The 18843-nt window shown below is 40.5% G+C and overlaps 1 protein-coding gene across 1 annotated transcript in view; it reads left to right on the top strand.

The window, feature by feature from the left end:
* The first annotated feature begins 1860 nt into the window (after positions 1-1860).
* MINDY2 (MINDY lysine 48 deubiquitinase 2) overlaps positions 1861-18843 on the top strand; it is a 72559-nt gene continuing 55576 nt past the window's right edge. Inside the window, exon 1 of the mRNA XM_052646946.1 lies at positions 1861-2712. Within this exon, the coding sequence (XP_052502906.1) occupies positions 1861-2712 (852 nt within the window). The remainder of the gene's footprint in view (positions 2713-18843) is intronic.

The raw sequence follows: 18843 nt of genomic DNA, 5'->3' as shown, positions 1-18843 counted from the left end.
AGTCGGTGATGCCATCCAGCCATCTCATCCTCTGTCTTCCCCTTCTCCTGCCCGCAATCCCTCCCAGCATCAGAGTCTTTTCCAATGAGTCAACTCTTCCCATGAAGTGGCCAAAGTACTGGAGTTTCAGCTTTAGCATCATTCCTTCCAAAGAACACTCAGGACTGATCTCCTTTAGAATGTCCACGGGGTGTCCAAGAGTCGGACACGGCTGAGCGACTTCACTTTCACTTTTCACTTTCATTCATTGGAGAAGGAAATGGCAACCCACTCCAGTGTTCTTGTCTGGAGAATCCCAGGGACGGTGGAGCCTGGTGGGCTACTGTCTATGGGGTCACACAGAGACGGACGCGACTGAAGCTACTTACCAGCAGTAGCAGCAAAATAAAGTCTGACACTGTTTCCACTGTTTCCCCATCTATTTCCCATGAAGTGATGGGGTTTCTATTATCTCTTCTAATTTTCCTCTTTGCCAAGAGTTGGATAAGTATCATAATATTATGCCACTGTAAAAAAGGTGGAAGGAACATCATTTCTACAGGAAATAGTATTTCCCAAGCAAATATCAAAAATGTAGCAAAAAAAAAAACATTAGACAGTAAACAGCAAGAAGATATGAGCCCTTCCTCTTATTCACCAGGCATCACTAGTGCCACAGAATCCAGCAATGTAATGGATACTGAAATATGTTAAATGAGTGAATGAAACACTGCTTAGTAACTTTGTCTATCCTCTCTAATCAAGAGATACAGAAAGACCACATTGTTAGATACCAGGAACTGATACATCTGACTAGGAAGGAAGATATGTCTTGCCATTTTCGGATCTCCATTACCTAAGGAATGTTGAAAAGCAAAAAAAGAAGAAAAAAGCTCCTGTCAGCAACAGATCACAGATCAGAACAGCACCAGCCTACTCTCCCCTCTCTGAAAACTGAATGTCCTTAAGAGGAGTAGACTCAATAGAAAACTGACTTTTTCTGACACAGGCACTTTCCACTCCGTGCAAAATGAGGCCAAGATAAAACCGCAAAGACTTGGCTAATGCAAGCACGAGTTAATTTATTATGATTGGCCCAAATCACCCACTTTTTTTTTTTTTTTTGCCGCACAGGCCAATATCCACAACCGCACTGACGCCTCATGTGGAGCGAAGGTTTTCCCAGTAGCTGATGAGGAGCAGGGTGTTTCTCAGCCAAAACCGAGAGAGACTGGAAGTTGTGCAGTGTAGTAATCCAAACACCTTGAGTGGATCCCAGCCTTTAAAATTTACATTTCGTTCAGAAATTCCTTCAATTTTCCATATTACAACCTGGGGAAACAAATTGAGCTTTTCAGGGACGAGTTCTTTTCCAAATACTACAGCTGCTACCAACTCCCCATCCTTCAGCCCCAGGCTGAACCACGCAAGACTCAGCTCTCAAGGGTCACACCCAAGCTGACCACCTCCGCGCTCGCCTTTAAAGAAGCCGCGCGCGGTCTAGCTGCCCTAGAGTTCAACTTCCGGCCACAAAATGAGAGGATGTTTTTCTCCTGGCCACGCCCCCTAGCCACGCCCTCCACGCCCCGCGCTGGCTAGAGCGCGCGGGCGCGCCGGCGAGGCGGAGCCCCGTGGGCGGTTGCTGTGAGTGTCCCTTTCACCCGGCGGCGCGCAGGCACGCGCAGGCACGCGCAGGCACGCCCAGGGCCCACGGACAGCGCGGCGGCGCGCGCGCGCGCTCCCGGTGCCCTCCCCTGTGACGTGCTTGGCCGAGGCCGCGCAAGGGCGCTGTAGCTGCCAGTGCCGCTGTCATGGCGTCTGAGGCGCTGTCTGAGGAGATCCCGCCGCGGTCTCTTTAGAGCGAGGGGCGGGCGGCTGGGTATGGAGAGCGGCCCCGAGAGCCTGCAATCGCTAGAACACGGAGTGGCCGCCGGGCCAGCGCCAGGGACAGGTTCTCCGCAGGAAGGGCAGAAAGAGACCAGGCTCGCCGCTGGGGATGGTCCTGGAGTATGGGCGGCGGAGAGCACCGGCGGGAAGGGGCAGGGGGCGGCGGCCGCCGGGAGGAGCCTCTCGGACTCGGCTTCTCCCGCAGGCTCTCCTCAGGTTCTGGTACCCTGCAGCTCGCTCCCGAGCTTGGACTTGAAGGAGAGCGATTTGGAGAGTCCTGCTGCCCAGAAGGAGCCTGTAAGAGGGCAGCACAAGGTGACCGCCTCCCCGGAGACAGCCGAGGCCGGAGCTGACCATGGGCTGGGTCCAGCGGGAGACGGGGCCGCCCGCCCGGATCCCGCCGGCACCTGCCAGGAAGAGTCGGCGGCCGCGGGCTCTTCGGAGCCCAGCAGCGGCGGCGGCCTCAGCAGCAGTTGCAGCGACCCGAGCCCTCCTGGGGAATCGCCGAGCCTGGACTCCCTGGAGTCGTTCTCTAACCTACATTCTTTCCCCAGTAGCTCCGAGTTTAATAGTGAGGAAGGAGCTGAGAACAGGGTCCCCGAGGAAGAGGAGGGCGCGGCGGTGTTGCCCGGGGCTGTGCCTCTGTGTGGAGAGGAGGAGGTGGAGGAGGAGGAAGGGGAGACAGCCCAGGTGCTGGCGGCCTCCAAGGAACGCTTCCCGGGACAGTCTGTCTATCATATCAAGTGGATCCAGTGGAAGGAAGAGAACACACCTATCATCACCCAGAATGAGAATGGCCCCTGCCCTTTACTGGCCATCCTCAATGTTTTGCTTCTGGCCTGGAAGGTACATTCCGCAGCTTCTATTTCCTACAGCTTTGGGGAGGGGTAAAAGGGGGGTGAGAGAGTTGCTGCATTGTCAGCTGATACCTTCTTCCTTTCTTTCCTCATTCATCAATAATCCCCGTTTCTTCCTACACGAAACTCACTCTGAAATTGTCTTGTTTAAGGAATATTCTCATATGTATGTCAGAAAGAACTGCCGGCAACCTAAGATCTCTCTTCTAGCGTTTAGTGGTTAGCTTTCAACAGCTGTGCCTGATACACTTGAAAACAGCCAGGTCTTAGGGCATCCTAAATCTTTTGATTATTTTTTAACTATATTTTTCTGTTATTCCTTCTTACTGACTTTATCCTATATGCAAAAGCGTGAAGAATTGGACAAAATCATCTTCAGAAGTTATCATCAATCCATTATATCAGGGAGCAAGTTTTGATAGTTATGTTATGCTCCATTTGGGTGTGGATACTTAAGGACGTGGTAATAGGGAAGATGTGGCCCCTTAGACAAATTCCATTTAAGGAAAAGTAATGGCCTGAGACCTAATTACCATAACTTCTTGGTTTTCAAAGATTGTTTTTATTTTATGGATGGTTTTTATTTGCCTCATTTCTTTGACTCTAGTTAAATAGTCTAGCATTATTACCCATAACCATACAGAATGTGTTAAGAGAACTAAAATTATAATAAATAAGAAAAGATATATTCAAGATAAAGGAGTATAAAAGGGAAGGGCCCTTCAAAAGTAACTGTACTGAGGACTCAGGAGTGAGTTACCTGTACATGAACTGTCTTATTTAAGCTTGCAGTTCTAGAGTGCTGAGAAGATGCATTTTAGAGCACATATTTTACTGTCAAATTGAGAGCTGTATCTATAGATAAAATGTTCCCTAGAAAAAAAATAACCTGGATTATTGTGACCAGTTAGAAAGAAAATTAAGTAAAGGGAATAGTGTTTATGAAATTCCCTCATCTTTCTGTCTAGCAAGGGATAATGCAAAAGAAATAAGATTAGAAATCTTACCAGTATCAAGTACTTAATGGCACTCAAATGTTTTGAGTGGAGATTGCTTGCTCTTGAAGAGCTGTTGAGCTGTTTGGAACTGCAGCATTGACTTCCTTGAAATTACTAAAGACCAATGCAAGACAATATACTATAAATACTAGTTTATAGGAAGCAGATTGAAATGCATTAGACATCCCAAGAGGGGAAATTTTCCTTTAGTCTGGCGTAGTTCCAGAGAGCTTCATGAAATTTTTATATCTTGAAGGAAGCTTTTAAGGAAAAAGTAGGATTTAAAATAACAGAAAAATGGGAATCCTGAGAGAGGGAAGGATATAAGCAAAAAGGAATGAAAATAGAATGAATGATGTGTGTGTGTATGTGTTTTGGATGACAGGAGTGGAAAGTTCATATTGCAAGATAATAGAAAATAAGATTGAAAAGGTGAAGAGCCACTTGATGAAGGACCTTGCATGTTAGACTAAGGAGTTAGATTTCATCCTATAAGCCAAAATCTCCAGTCTGTTTGTCTGAAGGAGTAACTGTTTCCTTTAGGCTTTTCTCACTTCCTAGTTTCTACATAGTACTGCAGAAGCTCAAAGGAAAGAGCAAGTGCTGTGGTCTCAAATATTTGAGGATAGATGAGCACTGAATTGGTCTTTGAAAGACAGCTTCAAGTGAATGACCGTAACGTTTGGGTTCCCACTTTGTGTGAGATAATAGAATACAGAGATGAGTAAGATGCAAGAGTGCCCTCATGTAGCTTAGTATTGATTCAGAGACAGACATATAAACCATAATCCCAGTGCAGTGTGGAATTATGCTATGGAATTACAGAGAAATATGCTATGGAATTAACAGAGAAAAGTGTAAGTGAGAGTGGAATGTGTCAAGGGAGAGCTTCATAGAAGAGGTAACCTATGTACTGGTTCTGATGGGTAAGTAAATGAAGTTCCTTTCAGGCCGAGGGAATAGTGTATTCAAAGATGCTGAAGCAGAAAATGGTTTGTTCTATTTGGGGATTCCAGCCTTGGTTGGACTGTGGCGGAGGAGGAGAAGGAAATGGCAGTAGGAGGAAATAAAATTGATGTTAGGTTAGACTCTGAATGAGAAAGCATGTTAAAGAGCGTTAAGATTATTTTATAAGTCTTTGGTTCTTGCTTTTTTTTTTTTTTTTTTCTCTAAAGGTTATTGATGCACACAAAAATTACTTAGTAATCCTCAGTGGTTGATAGGGAGATATATTAAGAGAAGCAAGCTTGGATAGAGCAGTGTCCTAAAAGTGAGCCAGGGTTTCTGAGGTCAGTACTGTTCAGAATAGTACTTAGTTTTTTTTTGCCTTTTTCACTATCATTCTTTCAGTGTCAATAGAATTTTCCAAGCTGTATGATGTGTGATGACATCGTTGCCCTGATGGTTAGTGGAATATGTGCTCTGCATTCTTGTGTTTAAAATTTTTCTCAGTTTTTGTTTTTAGTATAGTAAATGTTGATAGACAATCCACTTAAACTAGAGCTTTTTAGGATCCTCAGTGATTTTTTAGGACTGAAGAGGGTCTTGAGAACAAAAAGTTTGAGAAATGCAGTTGTAGAGAAAAATAGTAAACAGAGTATGAAAGTTTTCCCTGGTGGCTCAGTCAGTAAAGAGTCTGTGTGCTATGCAGGAGATCTGGGTTCCATCCCTGGGTTGGGAAGATCCCCTGCAGAAGAAAATGGCAACCCACTCCAGTTATTCTTGCCTGGAGAATTCCGTGGACAGAGGAGTCTGGTGGGCTAGAGTCCTTGGTCACAAAGAGTCAGGCATGACTGAGTGACTTAACTTTCTTTCAGTGTATGAAGGTAATTGTCAGACTTCAGAGGACCCATCACTAGGCTTGTTTAGACTTTATATATAGTTGACAATAAGAAGCTATTATAGTTTATTGGATAAAGGAATGACATAATGAAAGAGATCTTTTCATTTGAGATTAAACTAGAAGTCAGACTGTAGTGAGTGTAGCAACAGTTAATGATGAGATTAACTCTTTTGGATGGGGAATTCTTTGGCCTTTCTCTTTGATGACGGCCACACAGCCTAAATGATGAATTGACTACTAACTGGATATAGGAAATTAAGGATGTGATACTTTTTCCAATTTGAGTAATAGAGAATTGCTTGGATTATTCAAAAGATAGAGAATGTGCTTTAGATGGGAAAGTTGATGCAAAGTTTGGTTGTGTCAGATTGGAATTGTCTTACTAACAGTAAGTCATAAAAATATAAATGTTTATTGTACCTTCAGAAGAATAGAATGGGCCTCAGAAAAGAGGTCAAAATTATGGGAAAAACTGAGTTGGAAATTATTGCATAGATTTAAGTATGGTATCTATGAGAATAAATTAATTCTCCATAGAAAATGGTGAACAGTAGTTCTCAACTATTTGGAGAGGGACTTCCCTGGTTGTCCAGTGTCTAAGACTCTGCACTCCCGGTGCAGAGGAGCCTGAGTTCCATTGCCGGTCAGGGAATTAGATCCCACATGCTGCAACTAAGAGTTTGAATGTTGCAACTAAGCATCCTGCATGCTGCAACTTAAAGGTCCTACATGCCTCAGTGAAGACCCAGCACAGACAAATAAATAAATATAAATAAATAAAGTTGGTGGGGAGAAGGGAATGCTAAGCAGTAAAGATGAAAGAGTATAAAAGAAACCAGTATTGGCCCAATTTGAGATGTACATGAGAACTAGAAATGGGACAATGTCATAACAGTAGTCTGGGAGAGAGACTCTTAATTTATTTTTATTTAAGTGACTTATTATCAAAAGCAACAGCGTTAAGGAACTGGTGAAGTAGGAAAGATTGTTGCCAAAAAGGACAGGTATGAGAATAGGGCATTACGAAGTTAGGATATCGTGGAATCCTCAGAGGTGGTAAAATTCTCTTCCGAGGAAAAGAACAACAATCTTTTTTTTTTTTTTTAACCCTGAAGTAATGGAAAGAAGACACAAAGACAAGGTTATGTTAATTAAAATGGAGAGAGAAGTGAAAATTGAGGCCTCATTCTCAATTTTGGCAAAATAACAGTTGATCTCATCAGTAGTAACTATTGAACTTGCCAGTGATTAAGAGGAGAGGTTGCAAAGCATCAAAGTGTGATTTTGTGAGAATATTATGTTGTATTTTAAAGAAGTTCTCACTGGAAATTATGCCTAGGAATTGAGGCATAAGTAGAAAGTTGTAAGTGGCCATGAATAAATTGGGGTACTCTTAAAACTTCTAGTATGTCAGTTTTGCTCCTCCCCCCATTAGTTCTCTTATCTCTGGAAATGAGTAGGAAGAATGACTGGTTAGGATTATCAAGTATTGGGTTTTTCAAGGGTTGATTCATTGTGAGTCAGTGGAGTTAAGGGTTGAAAGTAAAAGAGTTGATCATCTCTTTTGGGGGAGAATAGAGCAATGAGAAAAATCAATTTTTAATTTTTCTGCTAGGGAATTCTCTAGCAGTCCAGTGGTTAGGGCTCTTCACTTCCACTGCAGAGGGCACAGGTTCTGTCCCTGGTTGGGAAACTTAAAAAAAAAGAAAGAAATCAATCAACTGAATACATTAGGAGGATTTGAGTGATTCAAAGGAAGGAAGTGCCATGTTTCTGAGTGAGAGATGACAGGTAAAATTATCAAACATGGTAAGTACTGATTTGGAAATGTTGGAGTTTTAATTAGACATGTTGGTTTAGGACTGATGGAAAATAGATGATCATTAATAATCTGTAAAATAGTTGAGCTGTGATAATCTAATAAATCAGGAAAGAACGAAATCTGTTCATTAATTTGAGCTGAAATTTTCTAATTCTTTTAACTGACACCAGGTAAATTGACTCAAATTTATGTCTTGAAACACATTTTCATTTGCTTCTTTAAAAGAGAATGGTTTTGGTGGTTTTAAAATAATTTTTCTTTAATCTTTCATTTTGTCTATCAAAAACAATGCCATTTATAGGTTTACTTGAGGACTGTGACCCAATGAATGAGTTATGTTTATAAAAATCAACAAGTCAGAAGAAATGTAAAATTTATTTTCTGATGATACTGGCCTATACTATAAATGTTGAATCTGAGTGATGGGTACTGTCATTATGTGGTTATTTTTTCTACTTTTGCATATGATTTAACTTTTGCATTATAAAACATTTTTAAAAGCTTCTGTATTAATATTTTTATATCATGAGACATGTTTAATAACAGAGTGAGTCCCTCCTTTGTCACACTTTTGTTTTCTTACAGAAAGAATATCGGTTTAAGGCCCACATACTCAAAAAAAAAAAAATATATATATATATAGACATAAGAAGTGAAGTGAAAATCACTCAGTCGTGCCTGACTCTTTGCAACCCCATGGACTATACAGTCCATGGAATTCTCCATGCCAGAATATTGGAGGGGATAGCCTTTCCCTTCTCCGGAGGATCTTCCCAACCCAGGGATCAAACCCAGGTCTCCTTCATTGCAGGTGGATTCTTTACCAGCTGAGCCACATATATAGACATATATATGTATATATAACTTATACTGTACTTGTAGTAGAGGACATATAGTATTGTAATACCTAATTGGTATGTAACATGTTAGTGGAAGACTAAATGCACTATTCTGATTTAAGATGTGTTTCGATTTAAGATGTACTCCAATATCTTCTATTTAAGATGTGCATGCACATCTGCTCTCCTGCCTAGCTCTTTTGGGTGGAAAATTCTTCTCTTTTTGCTTAGCAGGAGCTGAAGTGATCGCCTACTCCACATCAAGGGAGGTACAGCAGGATTCTTAAGTTTGTTTATATTAGGCTGGTTGCTCCTAGGTTTAGACATTAAATCTAGAAACTAAAAGAAGAATTGATATATTTGATTCACTAAAAAAAGAAAAGAGCTTAAAGTTAAAAATAGACAAAAATATACCCCTTCCCCAAAAAAACTTCACCAGGAACTAATTCAAAACACACGCTACAAACAGGGAATTATCTGCTAGACTATGTGTCTAAGGGCTAATTTCTCAATTTACAAAGAACCCCCATAAATTAGAAAAGGAACTTCCTTGGTGCCCGAGGAGCTAAGACTCCATGCTTTCAGTGCAGTGGGTACAGGTTACATCCCTGGTCAGGGAACTAGATCCTACATGCTGCCAAATAAATATTTAAAAACAAATAGAAAAATTTGAGCAATGCAATAGCAAAATGAGCAGAAAGCCATTGGCAGAAAATTCAGTGAGGTTCAAATGGACATATCCTCTGTCTCATTATCACCTGCAGAGGCTGTGCTTCTTCCCAGAAAGCTTTTGCTCTAGTTCTCCTTCCCTCCTGACTTTTCTTTTCTTGGACCGTTTTCACAATGCCTCTTCTTTTGACTAGGTTTTACTTTCTCTTTTTTACTTCCTGACTTATAGGAATATTGTAGCCACACAAATTTTCTCATATTCCACTTTTCCTAGAGTAGGAAAAGCTAAAGCTCTTTTGAGAATTTCCAAGTGTTCAGTTCAGTTCAGTTGAGTCGCTCAGTTGTGTCCGACTCTTTGCCACCCATGAACTGCACCACGCCAGGCCTCTCTGTCCATCACCAACTCCTGGACTCCACCCAACCCATGTCCGTTGAGTCAGTGATGCCATCCAATCATCTCATCCTCTGTTGTCCCCTTCCCCTCCTGCCCTCAATCTTTCCCAGCATCAGGGTCTTTTTCCAGTGAGTCAGCTCTTGGCCTCAGGTGGCCAAATTATTGGAGTTTCAGTTTCAACATCAGTCCTTCCAATGAATACCCAGGACTGATCTCCTTTAGGAAGGACTGGTTGGATCTCCTCGCAGTCCAAGGGACATTCAAGAGTCTTCTCCAACACCACAATTCAAAAGCATCAATTATTCAGCACTCAGCTGTCTTTATACTCCAACTCTCACATCCATACATGACCACTGGAAAAACCATAGCCTTGACTAGACGGACCTTTGTTGGCAAAGTAATATCTCTGCTTTTTAATATGCTGTCTAGGTTGGTCATAACTTTCCTTCCAAGGGGTAAGCGTCTTTTAATTTCATGCTGTAATAACCATCTGCAGTGATTTTGGAGCCCAGAAAGATGAAGTCAGCCACTGTTTCCACTGTTTCCCCATCTATTTGCCATGAAGTGATGGGACTGGATGCCATAATCTTAGTTCTCTGAATGTTGAGCTTGAAGCCAACTTTTTCACTCTCCACTTTCACTTTCATCAAGAGGCTTTTTAGTTCTTCTTCACTTTCTGTCCTAAGGGTGGTGTCATCTGCATATCTGAGGTTATTGATATTTCTCCCGGCAATCTTGATTCCAGCTTATGCTTCACCCAGCCCAGGGTTTCTCATAATGTACTCTGCATATAAGTAAAATAAGTAGGGTGACAACATACAGCCTTGATGTACTCCTTTTCCTATTTGGAACCAGTCTGTTGTTCCATGTCCAGTTCTAACTGTTGCTTCCTGACCTGCATACAGATTTCTCAGGAGGCAGGTCAGGTGGTTTGGTATTCCCATCTCTTTCAGAATTTTCCACAGTTTATTGTGATCAACAGAGTCAGACTTTGGCATAGTCCACAAAGCAGAAATAGATGTTTTTCTGGAACTCTCTTGCTTTTTCAATGACCCATCGGATGTTGGCAGTTTGATCTCTGGTTCCTCTCCCTTTTCTGAAACCAGCTTGAACATCTGTAAGTTCACGGTTCACGTACTGCTGAAGCCTGGTTTGGAGAATTTTAAACATTACTTTACTAGTGTGTGAGATGAGTGCAATTGTGCGGTAGTTTGAGCATTCTTTGGCATTGCCTTCTTTGGGATTGGAATGAAAACTGACCTTTTGCAGTCCTGTGGCCACTGCTGAGTTTCCCAAATTTGCTGGCATATTGAGTGCAGCACTTTCACAGCATCATCTTTCAGGATTTGAAACAGCTCCACTGGAATTCCATCACCTCCACTAGCTTTGTTCATAGTGATGCTTCCTAAGGCCCAGGATGTCTGGCTCTAGGTGAATGATCACACCATTGTGATTATCTGGGTCGTGAAGCTCTTTTTATACAGTTCTTCTGTGTATTCTTGCCACCTCTTCTTAATATCTTCTGCTTCTGTTACATCCCTATCATTTCTGTCCTTAATGAGCCATCTTTGCATGAAATGTTCCCTTGGTATCTCTAATTTTCTTGAAGAGATCTCTAGTCTTTCCCATTCTGTTGTTTTCCTCTATTTCTTTGCATTGGTCACTGAGGAAGACTTTGTTCTCTCTCCTTGCTATTCTTTGGAACTCTGCATTCAAGTGGGTATATCTTTCCTTTTCCGCTTTGCTTTTTGCTTCCCTTCTTTCACAGCTATTTGTAGGGCCTCCTCAGACAGCCATTTTGCTTTTTTGCATTTCTTTTCCATGGGGATGGTCTTGATCCCCGTCTCCTGTACAATGTCATGAACCTCCATCCATAGTTCATCAGGCACTCTGTCTATCAGATCTAGTCCCTTAAATCTATTTCTCACTTCCACTGTATAATCATAAGGGATTTGATTTAGGTTGTACCTGAATGGTCTAGTGGTTTTCTCCATTTTCTTCCATTTCAGTCTGAATTTGGCAATAAGGAGTTCATGATCTGAGCCTCAGTCAGCCCCTGATCTTGTTTTTGCTTACTGTATAGAGCTTCTCCATCTTTGGCTGCAAAGAATATAATCAGTCTGATTTTGGTGTTGACTATCTGGTGATGTCTATGTGTAGAGTCTTCACTTGTGTTGTTGGAAGAGGGTGTTTGCTATGACCAGTGTGTTCTCTTGGCAGAACTCTGTTAGCCTTTGCCCTGCTTCATTCTGTACTCCATGGCTAAATTTGCCTGTTACTCCAGGTGTTTCTTGACTTTCTACTTTTGCATTCCAGTCCCCTATAATGAAAGGGACATCTTTTTTGGGTGTTAGTTCTAAAAGGTCTTGTAGGTCTTCATAGAACTGTTCAGCTTCTTCAGCATTATGGGTTGGAGCATAGACTTGGATTACTTGAATATTGAATGCTTTGCCTTGAAAACAAACAGAGATCATTCTGTTGTTTTGGAGATTGCATCCAAGTACTGCATTTTGGACTCTTTTGTTGACTGTGATGGCTACTCCCATTTCTTCTAAGGGATTCCTGCCCACAGTAGTAAATATAATGGTCATCTGAGTTAAATTCATCCATTCCAGTCCATCTTTGCTGATTCCTAGAATGTTGATGTTCACTCTTGTTATCTCCTATTTGACCACTTCCAGTTTGCCTTGATTCATGGACCTCGCATTCCAGCTTCCTGTGCAATAATGATCTTTACAGCACTCAGCCTTGCTTCTATCACCAGTCCCATCCACAACTGGCTGTTGTTTTTGCTTTGGCTCCATCCCTTTTTTCTTTCTGGAGTCATTTCTCCACTGATCTCCAGTAGCATATTGGGCACCTACCAACCTGGGAAGTTCATCTTTCAGTGTCCTATCATTTTTCCTTTTATACTGTTCATGGGGTTCTCAAGGCAAGAATACTGAAGTGGTTTGCCATTCCCTTCTCCAGTAGACCACATTCTGTCAGACCTCTCCACCATGACCCATCTTTCCTGAATGGTTTTCTCTTACCTTGGATGTGGGGTATCTCTTCACGGCTGCTCCAGCAAAGCACAGCTGCTGCTCCTTACCTCGGACGTGGGGTAGCTCCTCCCAGCCTCTGCCGCTGATCTCAGACTTGGTGTAGCTCCTCTTGGCCAAGTTATTACTTATAAAATTGAAAAATAGATGGTGAGCCAAAGAATGCATTTTTGCCTCTGCCCACCCTATTTGTTCTTAAATACAGATCCTTTAAGGAGAGATAATAACTTCACACAGTGGTGGAGTTTGTTTACACAAAAGATGCAAGCAGCACTTCTGAAGTTTTCATTTCCAGTCAGTCCTAAAAATTAGGATTGGTGTAATATCTCTGGATTTGTGAGATAAAGTGGAAATGGGCAGATGATATTATGAATACTCCCTGTGGTAGTTGTCCTATTAGTGATGTCCTGAGTTTTTCTCCTCCCTTTGCTATGAGTAGTCCTTCAGTGGAAAACTTTCCCATTTTCCTTCCGTCCTTGTCGATGTTGAGTCCCAGGTAACATTCGCACACAGGTAGTATCAGTAATCTTAGGGTACCACCTAAGATTAATAATAATCCTAAGCACTCAATTATTTTTTAGTCCAGATACTCTACTAAGCATTTTATATGTATGGTATGCATTTTCTGTTTTAATTTTCTCAACCACATCATAAGATCCTTGTGTAGATATTGTTCCTATTTTACATACATAGAAAATTGAGGTACATAAAGTTCAAATAACTCCCCCAAGGTAAGTTGATACCCACTCCAGAACCTTAGTTCAGATATTTGGTTGGAAAGTTAAAATTAAAGATAACATCTGGCAGACAATAGGCCTGGGACAAACCAGGTGGAAGAAGAGCTAGTGATAAAGTCAGAGAAGCAGAAATAGATGTTATGAATCATGATTCCTTAGAACAAATCCTGGGGATCTACTCTTTGCACAGATTCATTCTGGTTTCAGCCTCATATATTTTATCCCATGTCCTCTGAATTCTCTGACACTTTCAATTTCAGAGCCTTTCTTGAGTTCTGTGGTGAGTGAGCTTGCCTTAACCATGAAAGTTTATTGACTGTATTCTTTAATATTTTCAAAAATTAGTAGGTTTTCTCTGTCCTGCTACTATCCTAAGTCAGGCCACTTACCATCTTCTGTACCTTTTAACTGGTCTCTTACCTTATCTTATTGTCATCTATCTTGCAAGCAATTAATATAAAAATTTCACTGTTACACTTTCTTTAGTAGGTTTTTCAACATTGGTAAGCTTGGTGAGCTGCTTAAGTATAAATCCAGTGAAATTTGAACTAAAGATGTCTTCTTTTACTCATGAATCTTTTACTGGGAAAATTTCTCTGGAACAACATTCTTCATTGTTTTATAATCCTTTGAATTGCATATAAAATTGGACATTCTTGCAAATCTAATACATATGGATGCATCTATAATTTCTGATGTTAAGCATTTTTAAATAGGCCTCGATATTACTCTGAGTGTGGGGTTTGAGTTATGATAAACATTGGTGGTAAAAGTGTTGCAAATCACTGGAAGTTGAAGCTTGTCTCTTATTAAATGTTCCTGATTTGAAATACTGATGGCAAGTAGAAAGTTAAATTTTTAGTATTTTTAAGTACAGTAATTATTTTTAATAATAAATGAATATTACCTATAAGAAATTAGAATATAAAACATGATTTACAATAGCTTGTAATACATGTTTATTTGCTGGAGCCAGAATTAAAGGCATGTTGAAAGGATCGTTAAGTTTTTTAGCTCTTATTTTGAAAAAACCTACATTCTTCTCTTTGATTCCAATTAAGAGTACTTACAGTATAATTATTTTATAATTTGAACTTAAAAACTCATCAGTACTATATGATTTACTGCATATTCAAAATCAGTGAAACTTGAGCTGAGAAAAATTTTTTTTTTTTTTAGCCACACTGGATGGCTTACAGGATCTTAGTCTCCTGACCAGGGATCTGACCTGTGCCTCCCTGTCTTGGAAGTGTGGAGCCCTTACCACTGGACTGCCAGGGAATTTCCAAGAAATTATATTATTTATGTATTATTTAGTGATCCATTTTACCAGAAGTAATGAAAAATAGACTGCAGCATAGGAATCAAATAATTCATGGACAAATTAAAAATCTTTGTCTCCCGAGTTCCAGTTCAAATTTCTATTTGAATTTCAAACTAAATTTCACAATTATGAAGCAGATATTATTTCTTATACAAACTTACCAAATTTTTTATTTTCATTAGGTGTAGGGATCTTAGCTTTTGTAGTTTCCTAAACCTTAGAGTCAACCTTAGAGTTAATTTTTCTTTTCCCATTATCCTCCACTTTTCATTGGTCATAAAGTTCTGTCAGTTCTTCATTTAAAATATATTTCAGATGATGTTTTATATAAGACTTCATTGAAAGAAAGTGTTACTGTTTTTGGAAGTCTGTATATTAATTTTGTATCCTGCAATTTTATCAAACTCATTGATGAGTTCTGGTGGTTTCTTGGTGTTTTTAGGATTTTCTATGTATAGCATGTCATCTGCAAACATTGACAGTTTTACTTCCTCTTTTCCGGTTTGGATTCCTTTTATTTCTTTTTCTGGCATGGTTGCTATGATTAGGACTTCCAATACTATGTTGAATAAAAGTGGTGATAGAAATTCCCTGGAGCTCCAGAGGTTAGAACTTTGTACTTCCACTGTAGGGGACACAGGTTCAATCCCTAGCTGGGGAACTAAGGTCCCAGAGCCACATGGTGCAGCCAAAAAAAAAAAATGCGTGAGTGAGCATCCTTGTCTTCTTCCTGATCTGAGAATAAATGGTAAAGTGCTTTTCACCATTGAGTACGATGTTAGCTGTGGACTTCTCTTAAGTGGTCTTTATTATGTTGAGGTGTGTTTTCTCTATACCCAATTTGTTGAGAACTTTTATCATAAATTAATACCGCATTTTGTCAAAAGTTTTTTGTGCATCTGTTGAGATGAACATATAATTTTTATTTATCAGTTTGTTAATGTGATGTATCACATTGATTGATTTGCAGATATTGAACTGAACCATCCTTGCATCCCTGGGATAAATTCCACTTGATCATGGTGTGTAATCCTTTTTATGTATTGTTGAATTCAGTTTGCTGTTATTTTGCTAAGGATTTTTGCATCTATGTTCATCAGTGATATTGACCTATAATTTTCATTTTTGTGTGATATCTTTGGTTTTGGTATCAAAGTGATACTTGACTCGTAGAATGAGTTCAGAAGCATTTTTTCGTGTGCAATTGTTGGAATAGTTTGAAAAGAATAGATATTAACTCTTTTCTAAATGTTTGTTAGAAATTCATCTGTGAAGCCATCTGATGTTGGACTTTTTTTTTTTTTAATAATTATTATTGTACTAAACATCAATAGGCTTGGAAACAAAGCTGGAAAACAACAGACACCACACACAAAATTATTTGCTACCAGTACGTGGTTGACCAGTGTCCTGCCTAATCAATAGGTTTTTTGGGGTTTTGTTGGGTCTTCACTGCTGTGTGGGCTTTTCTCCAGTTGTCGAGAGTGAAGGCTACTTTCTAGTTGCAGTGTGCTGGCTTCTCACTGGAGTGGCTTTTCTTGTGAAGCACAGGCTCTAGGGCGCTTGGGCTTCAATAATTATGTCCTGTAGGCTCAGGCTCCCAGGCTGTACGGGCTTAGGCTCAATAATTGAGGCACACGGGCATAGCTGCTCTGTGACATGTGGGATCTTCCTGGATCAAGGACAGAACCTGTGTCTCCTGCATTTGCAGGCAGATTCTTAACCACTGAGCTACTAGGGAGCCTGATCTTGGACTTTTATTTGTTGGGAGCTTTTAAAATTACTGATTCAGTTTCATTACAGGTAATTGATTGGTTCATATTTTCTTTTTTTTCCTGGTTCAGTCTTGAGACATTATACATTTCTAGAAATTTGCACATTTCTTCTAAGGTTGTCTGTTTTATTGGAGTATAATTGTTGTGTGCTTAGTCACTTCAGTCGTGGACAACTGTTTGTGACCCTGTGGAGTACAGCCCACCAGTCTCCTCTGTCCATGGAATTCTCCAGGCAAGAATACTGGAGTGGGTTGCCATTTCCTCCTCCAGGGGATCTTCCTGACCCAGGGATTGAACTCGTGTCTCTTGTGTCTCCTGCATGGGCAGGCGGGTTCTTTACTACTAGCGCCACCTCAGAAGCATAATTGTTGGTGGTACTCTCTTATGATCCTTTGTATTTCTGTGGTGATAGTTGTACCTTCTTTATCATTTTTATTTTTATTAATTTGGGCCCCTTCTCTTTTTTTCTTGATGAGTCTGGCTAAAAGTTTATCAGTTTTGTTGTATCTTCTCAAAGAACTAGCTCTTAGTTTCTTTGATTTTTTTTTTCCCCCTGTATTCTTGGCTAGCTTTCCCATAACATGTTTTTTTGTGTGTGTGTGTGTTTTTTTTCCCTTTAATAAACTCTAAAGAGACAATGGAAAGAAAGTCTTAGGATCATTAACAAAATCTTTGGCATTTGCTTTTGTGGTGATGGTGGTTCAGTTCATTTCAGTTCAGTCGCTCAGTCGTGTCCGACTGTTTGTGACCCCATGAATTGCAGCACGCCAGGCCTCCCTGTCCATCACCAACTCCCGGAGTTCACTCAGAGTCAACGTCCATCGAGTCCGTGATGCCATCCAGCCATCTCATCCTCTGTTGTCCCCTTCTCCTCCTGCCCCCAATCCCTCCCAGCATCAGAGTCTTTTCCAGTGAGTCAACTCTTCGCATGAGGTGGCCAAAGTACTGGAGTTTCAGCTTTAGCATCCTTCCTTCCAAAGAAATCCCAGGGTTGATCTCCTTCAGAACGGACTGGTTGGATCTCCTTGCAGTCCAAGGGACTCTCAAGAGTCTTCTCCAACACCACAGTTCAAAAGCATCAATTCTTCAGCACTCAGCCTTCTTCACAGTCCAACTCTCACATCCATACATGACCACTGAGAAAACCATAGCCTTGACTAGATGGACCTTAGTTGGCAAAGTAATGTCTCTGCTTTTGAATATGCCATCTAGGCTGGTCATAACTTTTCTTCCAAGGAGTAAGCATCTTTAATGGTGATAGAGGGAAGCAAAAAGAGAAGGAGCTTTCAGGAAGATCATTTTGTAGTTAAAAAAAATTAAAATCTGTTGATGGTTCCTAAGTATTAGTGGGAAACAAGCATTTCTTCACTGTTGTACTCTTTAATCTCTAGCTTTAGTGAACATCCATGATTTTTAGTTGGCTAAGATTCAAGAACGGAATATACTACTGAGTATGGTTGGGAATAGTCAGTTAAAATATTTACATATTTGTTGTCTCACTTCTAAAATCTATATAAAGATTGTCATTTCCTGTTTCAAATACTTGAAGCAAGATGTGGTAGGCGGTTGTTATTATTTGGAAATTTCAAGACTAAAACCTGAAATCATCTATTTGCAGAAATCTAGGATTATAGAATGTATTTCCCAAATACATATACTTGTTAGTGCTTTGCTTTTTTATTTTGACAATTTTATAGTAAGATCACTACATTGACCAAAAGTGGATAAGCTGTTTGTTTCTGGAATTTTCTAGTAAAATATATATATTTATTTTACTTTTGGCTGTTCTGGGTCTTTGTTGCTCTGCAGGGGCATTCTCTAGTTGTGGTACACAGGCTTCTCATTGTGGTGGCTTCTCTTACTGCAGAGCACAGGCTCTGGAGTATGTGGGCTTCAGTAGATGTGGCTTGCAGGCTCTGGAGCACAGGCTCAATAGTTGTGGCTCACAGGCTTGTTTGCTCCACAGCATATGGGATCTTTCCAGACCAGGGATTGAACCCATGTCCCTTGCATTGGCAGGTAGACTCTTCACCACTGGACCACCAGGGAAGCCCTCTAGTGAATCTGTTTCTGTACTAGATTTGTCTGGAATAAAAGAATGTATAGGTCTTATTTTTTTCAAAAAGCATTGTTAGGTGTAAATGGGACTTTCAGATTGGTCTGACAATTATTCAGAATGTAAATATTCACAGTGTATGTGAACTACTAGTTTAAATATCAGACCTTCAAAGTGGTACTGAAACACCTTGATGAAATATTATCTAAAAGCAGTTAAAATCATTTAAAGCAGCATTCAGCATACTTTTCCTGTAAAGGTATGTGCGCGCTAAGTTGCTTCAGTTGTGTGCAACTTCTGTGCGACCCTATGGACTGTAGCTTGCCAGGCTCCTCTGTCCATGGGATTCTCCAGCAAGAATACTGGAGTGGGTTGTCATGCCCTCCTCCAGGGGATTTTTCTGACTCAGGGATCAGAACCCCATCTCTTATATCTGCTGTATTGGCAGGCCAGTTCTCTACCACTAGTGCCACCTGGGAAGCCCTCCTGTAAATAACCAAATAGTAAATATTTTAGGCTTTATGGGCTGTACCTGTTCTCTGCTGCAAAGAGTCAACTTTGCTATTATAGTGCAAAGCAGCCAAAGACAGTACATAAACAAATGAGAATGACACCCAATAAA

The sequence above is a fragment of the Budorcas taxicolor genome, chromosome 10 (assembly GCF_023091745.1).
Source record: "Budorcas taxicolor isolate Tak-1 chromosome 10, Takin1.1, whole genome shotgun sequence".
NCBI classification, from domain to species: Eukaryota; Metazoa; Chordata; class Mammalia; order Artiodactyla; family Bovidae; genus Budorcas; species Budorcas taxicolor.
The sequence above is the reverse complement of the archived record's forward strand: the minus strand, read 5'-3'. Positions and strand labels throughout refer to the sequence as shown.